This window comes from Pollicipes pollicipes, unplaced genomic scaffold (genome assembly GCF_011947565.3).
Source record: "Pollicipes pollicipes isolate AB1234 unplaced genomic scaffold, Ppol_2.1 Scaffold_6138;HRSCAF=7277_pilon_pilon_pilon, whole genome shotgun sequence".
In the NCBI taxonomy this organism is placed as follows: Eukaryota; Metazoa; Arthropoda; class Thecostraca; order Pollicipedomorpha; family Pollicipedidae; genus Pollicipes; species Pollicipes pollicipes.
In genome coordinates this window covers 10,857,827-10,868,269 of record NW_023596818.1, presented here as the reverse complement: position 1 = coordinate 10,868,269, position 10,443 = coordinate 10,857,827, and the positions used below count along the sequence as shown (strand labels likewise).

Below are 10,443 nucleotides of genomic sequence, written 5' to 3'. Positions count from 1 at the left end.
ACGGCATCGTCCCCGAAGTGTCGTTGCACGCGATAGAGTTACGGATACCCAAATAAAGTGAATGCCCATGCTTGGGCACCTGCCTGGACCCCCACTACCTCATGAGTCTTCCCCAGCCCGGTCTACGCCATGTCCTCGTTGCAGGAGGCCGTCTGAAGACCAGCTCAGCCGTGCTGGGGCTGCTGCTGGCCTGTGCATCGGCTGCCTCGGCTCGCTCCACAATGCCGGCCACCACCAGCTGGGAGAGCAGGCGGCAGTTCTGGCGAGCGACCCAGGTCGCCTGGTCGCCGCCGGCCGATGCCGTGTACGCCAGCCGGCAGGCCTGGTCGGCCTGCCACTGCCGCCACCTGTGTCTGGTCGACCGCGCCTGCGCCGCCGCCGAGGTGACCGAGGAAGGCAGCGAGCTCTCCTGCCGGCTGGCCTCTCGCCGCGGTAACAGCACGGCCAACACCACGGCGACAGCGGCCTTCGTGCGCAACGGTCGCGCCGAGCTGGGCGAGCGCTGCCTCAGCTCCGCCGAGTGTGGCCAGGTGGACCCGGGCACCAAGTGCGAGGCCGGCGTCTGCACCTGCCCGTTAGCCCTGCTGACGGCCGACGGTCGTTGCGTCATCCACGACTGCGCCGAAGTGACGCCGCTCGGTGCCCACGCCAGCGGGCAGTACGAGATGCTGCTGGCGCCGGGCGAGCCGCCTGTGCAGGTGTACTGCGACATGGAGACGGCCGGCGGCGGCTGGACCGTGTTCCAGCGGCGCGAGGACGACGCAGAGCAGCTAGACTTCTACCGCGACTGGCAGAGCTACCGCGACGGCTTCGGCAATGTCTCCGGCCAGTTCTGGCTCGGCAACGAGCTGCTCCACAGGCTCACCGCTCGCCAGCCGCAGGAGCTACGCGTCGACCTGGAAGACTTCGAGGGACGGCGCCGCTTCGCTCAATACGGCTCGTTCAGCCTCTCGAACGAGACGGACCAGTACCGGCTCCAGCTGTCGGGCTACCGAGGAGACGCTGGCGATTCCTTGACTGGCCATAGCGGAGCTCAATTCAGTACCAAAGACAACGACAACGATGCTTCTTCCGGCAGATGTACATTGTCATATCGAGGTGCCTGGTGGTATACATCCTGCCATTCCTCAAACCTGAACGGCCCGTACTTAAAAAGAACAGCAACGGTGCCCTACGCACGTGCTGTCATCTGGAGAACCTGGATGGGGTATTACTACTCTCTCAAGTTCGCCGAAATGAAAACTAGACCCGCGGCTACCCAGGCCACCTAAGCCTGCGTAAATTAAACCGACAAAGTACCAGTCATACGCGGCCCTGATCATCATCATGTAAGGGTTCCCAGAAGCCCCTTAAAGTCCTCACGCAGAACGTTTGAACAGTTTTAGGGCATGGTGCTGAAGCCTGTGGTAACTATATTGACATTTTCTCTACTCATGTTGCTAAGCTTTAAAGTCTGGTCTTGACGGTTCATGACCTATAAACTCTTGTCGATGGAATGGACTTCCATCTGATCTACATGCCGCGATTTGTAATAACCCTGCGGCAAGCCATCAGATGTAGTTTCACTGTCGTGCAATTGATGTTTGCAAAGCAGAGGTCACCCTGTGCTGAATAAAACTAGGAACACTTCGGAATTAGACCATAAAAATAACTTTAAACAGGGCCATAGGAAAATTCTTAATATGTCGTCTTAAGTATAGACCTCAAACATGCCGTGAACGTGTCTAGTGTAAAAGCGTGCCAATACATCTGGCCACAAACACACCCATCAAAGCACCGGATGAAACTCCGCGTAGCTTGTGCTGTAAGTTTTATCAGGAAACATTTAGTTCAACTCTTTCTATGGCGGTGCTTAAAGGGTGTGCGCATTCCTTATATGTATTTTTGTTTGTTTGCTCGAAATCCATCCACGACTTGGCTTTCAGGCCTTCAGCTCGTTACAACGTTCGTTAGGTTCGGTTCGCTGCAATACTCGCTCACGCGTTACTCACTCGCCACAGCACTCACTCCCTCATGACTAACTCACTTGAGGCTGCTCACTCACTCGTTTACTCACGCTCACTCGTGGGTGGGTGAAATGAGTTCACTCGTTTCACTCAGCATGTTTTATGTCGCGCATATCGTGCATGTCCAAACGAGTTTTACGGCATGAGCCTTCTAGAGAGCCTACCGGAGGGTCATTGGCTTTACATTCATGCAATTTCCCATCCCTGTAGCCATCCCTGCCCGTATTGTTTGCGTTAGGCGAATTATTTTCAACAGGATATGGTATTAGATGCTCCTTAATCCCAACATACTCATATCTAGACAGAGTACATGCACCTTTTTCCAAATACACCTGGGCCATCTACTGAAACGGAGCTGGGAAGTATTTGCTTGTGATCTTGCGCTCGTACCATCATTGATGTAATGCTATTTGGCCTCATTATACATTGTCATTTATCATTATTATTACATCTTATAATTGAATATCTTTGCATCCTTTTCATTTTTCTTTATTGAAATTTTTCTTATTCCCAACTCCAGCTTTTCCATGATTTTATTTTGGCAACGCCGGTACTTCCGTGTCACCGCGGCTTGCGGCGTTATCCGCCGACCACTGGACGTTGTAGCAAGTAACTCAAGCGTGCGCTATGCGAACATTTGACTCAGCTTTTAAGCAACGGTGTCCCTCTCAGGTCATACAGATACGTTTTCGAATGATTGGCATGACCTATCAAATGTGCAAATCAGCTTAGTTCTAGCACGCCGACACGAATCGGGTGAGTCGGGTGGCCAGCGGCCACTGCTGTATTTTGGTTAGTGACAAGTGTTGTCAAGCAGCATTTGAGGTTTTCACGGTTTGGCCGTGCGCTGCTTGGACTTGGACTTGTCTTTCGTGCGCTTCGTGAGCATGTGATTTTGGTTTTAGTACGGTGTTTCTTTGTAGTAATGCAAGTATAGCCAGCTAATCCCGTGAGGGAGAATAAAAAGTATTTGCCTTTCTGGCATCCGAGATGTTGACAAAATCTTTGAGACAAGAGCCCCGTTCACAACGCACAACCCGTTTAAGCTACCTAGTGTGACTTTCATGGGCGATTCAGGTTCGCCTTGTTGAGAGCTGTAGTAATGTCGTACAATGCGTGTGATAAAACATATTTCCTTATTGCCCAATCATAATGCTGACATGTTTTTCCGCATAAGTTGTCCAAAAAAATTGCCGAGTATAAATACCCTAAGCGCAAGCCTTTGTCTCTATGTATCCTACCGAGTGATGAGATGAAACAATACTTGGCTACTTGAGATGCGTTATTCGCCTGCCCCGGCAACAACAAAAAGACTGGCTAAATGAGATGCTCCGATCGTTTTATCTGCGCCAGTTTGTCAGACAGTCCTTTTCTTTCGTAGCTTTCAGCTGCGCTTTGAGTCCTCACCTCTCCGCGCAGCCTTAGTTTTGCTAGTGTCGTGTCAAGGTTGTACGTATCCGTACTGGACTGTTCGAACGTATTGACCATGATTGCTTGCTTCGAGATTTGTACCATGTTCTAAGCCCCTGAGCGTAAAAGCGTGTAAATATTTGTCCTGCAAGAAAGTTGTTGGGACGGAGGGATTGTCTCCTATCCGACGACAGGGGAGACGCGTCTCCGTCCTCCTGTGACGCTGCCTCTGCACTCAGCGCGTAAGTTCATGGAGTGCAAGATGGACATGTCATGGGCGGTTGGTGTAGTTTGGCAAGTCAGGCAAAAACAAAAAACAAGGTTTTGTGTAATGCCGATGTTTCTTGTGACCTCTGCCAAATTGCCTACATTGTGTTAACTTGTTCAACATTTTAGGCATCATTTGAAATGCCACGAGTTCACGGGCATTTTTCGTAGACAGCATTGCTTGTATTTGCCTGATCGGTGTACCATTTTTAGGGGTTTTATGAAACACTAGAAGAACAGTGGGACGTTTCAAGAAAGGTACGACTCAGCTGAGTATTGATTCAGCATTAACCGAGCCAGTATTGCCACTTCTGATTTCGCCCCATTGGGTACAATGAACTACACTTATTATTCATGCGTCGGCAATAAACTACATTAACTCCCCATGTATCGGCACAATCATACTCGACCATTTCAAATGCATAATTTATTAAGCTTAAGTTTTTAATAGGGTGCTGGATCGTTCTAGTGTGTCCCGGCAACCACGCTGCAAACGACAATAAAAGCCTTGAGTTTGTGGGAGGCATTTCTGAACGGTTCTGGCTTCAGGCACATGGGTTCGCCGGGTGCGGTCGTCATGCAGAAGCGAACGTGCAGTGCCAAGAACCATACGCGTCACGCAGCGCGTGCGGTGCGTTTGCCTAGATGCCACGATGCGGCGCCCTGTGATAACAGACTGAGACAAGCAGAGTAGTTTGTAAATATTACACTAGCATTGCTTTGAAGCAAAAACTTGCCGCCCTCCATTTTTAAGTGGTACTTGTGCTGAGACTTAATTTACGTCAGTGTTTGTAAAAAACATTAGCATTGTTGCATTAGTCCTTTTAGGTTAATCATAACGGCTTGGGTAGATTAGATAGAACTGTTTAAGACCGCAGTTTCACGCGTTTCGTGACACAGTTGTGCCTGCAACCTTCCAGGCAACGTTTTAACCTTTTAGCTTTTTTGCAACCTTTTACGCGTCATCAAATGCATTGACACGATCGTACTCTACAACTGAGGAGATCCTTTTGCCCCTAGTCAACTGGCACCAGGCAGGCCAATCAGCTGCCTGAGCAGGCCAGCCCGCGGCGCCTGCCACATGCTGGAGTGGGAAGTCTGAACCACTCGGGCACGACTGCCGGGGCCGACATATATATGAATGTGTGGGTGACATGCAACCAAACGATCGACCACCGAATCGCAGAATTGCAACGACTTAGAACTACATCGTCGGTGCCTGAGAAGAAAGTGCATTCAGCCCTTTCCTATGAGGTAAAATATCACTGAGCAGCACTGAGTTTCAGAGCAGGGTCATTTAGCAGAGTATCAAACATGAAAATACGATCCAAAGCGGTTTGTGCACGGTTTATATATATATATATATATATATATATATATATATATATATATATATATGCTCGTTAGACAAGTGTGCTAATTCTTGTACTCACAGAAAGTGTCCACAGTCTTGTTGGCATTTCTGATGACGACTTGCTTATAACTTTTTAGGGCTGCATAGAAAGCCGGTAACATATAAAGCGTCAAATTCTTTTGTAAATCATTGTGTCACGCTAAACGTCTATGCCGGACAAGTCTCCTAGTCGGTCGAAACTTTTTGAAGATAAAGGTGTGTTTTTTTCTTACATACGAAGGCAAATCACGTCACCTTTGTTAAAGAAGGGGCCAATTAAATCCCATGGGACGAATTCCTGTCTAAGGGAGACAGTTCCCCGAAAGTTCAGTTACTGCTGTGACGTGTGGGTACTTAAGGAGGTGTGCCATTTGCATCACTGCACATCAATAAAAAGTGCTGCTGATTAATGAACCCGCAGCAAATCAGTCACACGATCAGTTTGCTGTCATGCTGGGGACAGCAGGTCTAGGGCAGTGGCTTTCGACTACGGGCGGGGAAAGGGCTCGGACGATGAATATCCCAAAGGAGTAAGTTCATTCTGCTACTTGTTTTTTTGCGGGAGAGACACCTCTTATGGCCTTTGTGACATATTTGACAAGTAGTACGTAAAGCTCGCCAATTTGTTTCCACTTAAGATGCTGCGACTTAACGGATCTCTGGTAAGCTGCTTGTTCTTCTTTTCAACGCTCTGAAATGGTCTGTTAATTTGTCCGGGGCGTGCTGTGTTTCTTCATATTTCTGTTTTTTTAGCCAAATTTGATCCAAAATTGAACCACATTTGAGCCATTGACAAGACATTGTTATAGATGATCAGCTCACCACTCAGTGCATGAAATTTGCGAAGAATTTGATTCAGTTTATGACTCAAAGCTACAGTTTTCCTAGTGAAAGCACTCACCCCGCTACTGACCCGAAACAACCGACTCATAAGCCTATTTATGATTCAGCTCGAGTCGAACACAAGTCTGGTAGCGACAAAACCAGTGGTGGTGATGGCAAATGCTTTGGTGGTGATGGCAAATGCTTTGCAGCGCACTTGCTACGCCACGCAAACATTTTTTTCTGTTCTTCTGATGGGCCCGTTTGGCGAGGTACTTTGGGGTACGTTACGTCACGTTGCATTCCTCAGTCCCCCCATTACACACCTGTATTGAGCACATCACAGCCCCGTTGTCCCGCCGACCCGGCGTAGCAGGTCCGGTGACCAACGGAAACCGGTCACCCGTCGGGCCACAAGCTAGCCCAGCAGTCCGCCTCATGGGGGCGTGCCAAAACAGCCCAAAACACGACAGTCCCCACTTGCGTAAAACAAGGCTAGAGGCGTGATGGCAACATGCGTGAGAGTCCGAACTTTGGTTCTACCTCGGATTGTTTTTAGCACATTTTCCCCATTGTCATTATTATCAGAGCGAGTGGTCCACGTTTATATGGGGTTTTGAGCCGAAATATCTACCCTGAAGACCTTTGGTGCTGTTCACAATCATGACATTATTAAAACCTGAGCCCTTATAATTTCTGAGCTACACGCCCGCGAAAATGGGGACGTATATACATCGGGGAGTTAAATTCACTTTGGCATTCATGACGTCATGATAGCGTAATTCAAGTCCAGCCACTCCACAAGCCATGCAGCGATCAAGGCCAATACAAATATGATTGTCGAGGCGCTTATATCTCGCGTTCGTGTGCGCGATTTCCAGATATAATGGCCATTAATGGGCTCTAAATAAATGCTGGGCGAGTATGATGACGAAATCAAACCATGCCGTATTGAGAAGCGTATTTATTAAACAGTGATTTATGCTGTCTAGAGCACTCGTTCCACCTAGAAAGCATACCATTAGTTACAAGTGAACTTGTATCATCACATCTGACGCTGGCTTTAATATTTTTAAATGCGAAACAGTCTCTTTAAGTCTAGTCTTTCTACATTCAACGTTTTCATGTAGATGCTTCAAGTGTAAATCGTGTTCTGCGACGGGTGGTCGTAGAAACTAGGCAAGCATCCTTGACAGACCCACGCGCTGACTGTGCGAGGCAGATGCTCCCAGTTAACACGCTAGAATATGCCCTGTGAGTTACTTGCTGCTATTCTTCCCTGCGCTTTCGTTGTTAATCAATGAGGTGTTCAAACAGGTCAACACCCAGACTGACTTATTTGCCTTGGTGATTGGAAGAAAGTTGAAAAAGCTCATTGTGAAAATAATAAGCCCGCCGGCCGGCAGTAGGTCGAGACAGTCCCGCAGCGGGAGGCAGAAGCCGGCCGTGCTGTTCGGGCTGAAGGAAGGCCGGCCCGGGTCGCCCTGAGGCCAGTCGGTGGCGTGTGGCTCCGAGGTCACAGCCCTGCTCGGGGCCGTGTCCTCTTCCTAGTCCAGCTGGGGGCGGTGCAGCAGCCAGACGACGTATGCCGACAGCTTGGTGTATAGGCCAGCTTGGGCGACCGGTGGACAACCGATTTCCGTCTGGGTTGCAAGCGATTCACTTCATTTATCCCAGTGGTCGTGTGACCCCTAAGCGTTTTTCACCCCCCAATTCAGTGCTTATATCCGATAAGCAGCTAGAAGCAATGGAAACGGGCGATTAATTAACGAATCATATTTTTCACATGATCTAGCAAAACAGTTTGTAGATCATAATATGTGAGAAGATTGTATTGGAAGCTAAATTCCTATTTTTTCTGAAATTTGGGTTAATCTTACTTTTAGAGTCCACTCGGTGCTTATAGTGACTTTGTCCGATCTTCGACCCCATTTTCTAAAAACCACGCACCTATAACCGATGACTAACGGTCAGCTTAAAGACGTGGGTTTCTTTCGACTGATATGCAATTTAAGACAACTGATTTCCGCTCTGACTAGAAAAAAATAACTGAGATCATTTCTAGATCGGCTGCACGTCCAGTCTCGGCGGATTACGCGTGGCGGCGCATCATGAGCCGACCGGCCTGTATAGGGGTGACCGGGCGCGATCAGCTCACTCCTTCGGAACTGCGGCCGTGACCTTGGACCCAACCAGGTATCTGAAACAATGAGGAAATGAAGATGCATTTTGATTAACCTTAAGTAATTATCATCCATCCCACGAGCGTCACGCGAGAGGGCCAAGTTATGCTTCAACGATGTATGACGGCATTCAACACCACTTCGACAGCCCAATAACGCCATTTAGCACCGCAGCGTCGTTTCACCAGCGCCTCTTGGTATACTGAAGGTACGAAAAATAACTAACCAAAGGTTTTATATAAAACATGAAAGTGAAATTTCGCTGTCTTTTTTATTTACACTTCCGCCAGCCAGAAATCTATGGCTTAATTTCAAACGCTTCCTTAGTCCGGCCTCGTACGTTTCGTCGGTAATAGGAGGTGCTTTGGGGTGTCAGAGTGGTCTGTCGCATCTCAGGGAGCATCTCACACTCGCCGTCGACGCGGCGCTGGTCAATTCCCGGTCTTCTTGCACATGCTTTATTCTTTCTTGGAATATTGCAACGGTTCGAAAAAGATATCGAGTCAACTTCTCAGGGAGGGCGAATTTCGCCCGCACAATTCGACCATGCATCGAATCTGGCGATGGGATTTCTCTAGCGCGACACACAAAAATCTGGCCATGCATCAAACCTCGTGGCCCACGCTCAAGGTGGACCGTAACAGCGAACTACAAGAGAGAACTACAGAGAACTACAAGAACTACAGGTCTCCCCACGCATGCGGAGATCCGAGACCGGCTCACCAGCCGAGACCATCACCCGCGTGTACCCTGGTCCCACACCGAGATCGGTAGCGGACAACCCGCTGCCGAGCAGGGCCGCTGTGGGTGTTTGCGCCGCTGTTTGTCCGCCACTTGAGGCGACATCTGTCCCGTGTAGGGCCCGAACCGAGCTGACGCTACTGCTCTTCATGACCCAAACCGATTATGTATGATTACGCCTCATTCGCTGCTGAGGGCTGCGGGAGATAATATTCCGTGATATTGACGACACATTTATGTTTTATGCTCCGATTAGCAGTTGTATTGTCCATAGCAAATCGTGGGATTTCATAACAAAGTCTGCATGCATTTCTGTTTACGTTAACACGTTCGATCTCGCATGGTACATGCGTGACGTAATACAGTCTGTGTGTGACCGCAGACGATTCACATGTGACGACGGTACACGTATGACCTTAGCCCGTGCGTGTGGGACCTCATACATCACGTGATCTCAGGCGGTGCAGATGACCTCAGGGGGCACAAATGTGACCTTGGGCGGTCAACACATGAGCAGACGGTCTACATGTGATGGTGGTTCTCGCGTGACCTCAAACGGCGCACACGTGACCTCAGATGGTGCACGCGTGGCCCCAGATGGCGCACGCGTGGCCCCAGATGGCGCACGCGTGGCCCCAGATGGCGCACGCGTGGCCCCAGACGGTACAAGCGTGACCTCAGACGGCGCACGCATTATCTCAGATAGTGCACGCGTGACATCAGACGGCGCACGCGTGACCTCAGACGATACACGCGTGACCTAAGACAGCGCACATGTGACCTCAGATAGTGCACGCGTGGCCTCAGATCGTACACGCGTAACTTCACACGGTACACACGTGACCCCAGATAGTACACGCGTGACCTCAGATAGTGCACGCGTGACCTCAGACGACGCAGCTGGATGAGTGGCCGGACAGCTGGACGTTGCGGCCGAAGACCATGCGGACGTGCTCGGCGCCGAACTGGCCGTAGACGAAGATGTCGCGGGCCGGGTAGTGCAGCTGTCGCAGCGAGCTCAGAGTGGAGATGATCATGGTCGGACCGCCACACAGCACCATCTGGCGAGACAGCGGAGACACGCTCTGAGACTACACAGCGGCATACAGACACATTATCGCAAGCTTCCCCGTCCACAAACGTACGCACACTTGTGGTTGTCTGAATGGCGTCCGCAGCACGTAAGATGCTTTTCATGTCAACCCGTCTCCCGAAATTATTTGATCGCCAACTCAGCACACTAAACAAAGTACCAGGCTGTGCAACGAAGTACGCTTCGTTCAGGGCCTAGTGTGATGCCAACTTTTCAGCATCACCATCAACCCTTCTTTTCTCATTCCCGCTTCATCTTGCATTTCCGCAAAGACGCGTTTGTCCGGGAATGCACCATGCAGCAGCGATGAACCAACGCCTGTAACGCCCTCCGAACAACGGTCGAGCGCCGGTACAAACCCCGGAGAGGTGTCACTGCGAGGATAAATCTAGTTAGTGGAAGATTGCCAGGTGCATTAAATCTTGCGCCACCACTCTCTACTCCCATCCGTCCCATGCCACCGCAAAGGTCGTCGCTAGCCGAGAGGACTCTAGTTCCAGCCAAATCGTTCCCAAAACAGCGCCCACT

The 10,443-nt window shown here is 49.9% G+C and overlaps 1 protein-coding gene across 1 annotated transcript; it reads left to right on the top strand.

The window, feature by feature from the left end:
- Window positions 1-221: 221 nt before the first annotated feature.
- Window positions 222-9,497, top strand: LOC119105292 (ficolin-2-like). The gene is made up of 2 exons (XM_037228760.1): window positions 222-1,001; window positions 9,399-9,497. The coding sequence occupies exons 1-2, from the start codon at window positions 222-224 to the stop codon at window positions 9,495-9,497; spliced, it is 879 nt and encodes a 292-aa protein (XP_037084655.1).
- The last annotated feature ends 946 nt before the right edge of the window (window positions 9,498-10,443 follow it).

What these genes read in the sequence shown, in the direction of transcription:
- LOC119105292 (XM_037228760.1), top strand. Translation starts at nt 222, where the DNA reads ATGCCGGCCACCACCAGCTGGGAGAGCAGGCGGCAGTTCTGGCGAGCG. An exon ending in TGTCGGGCTACCGAGGAGAC is followed by an intron (nt 1,002 to 9,398) that starts GCTGGCGATTCC and finishes ACGTGACCTCAG; the next exon opens with ATGGTGCACGCGTGGCCCCA.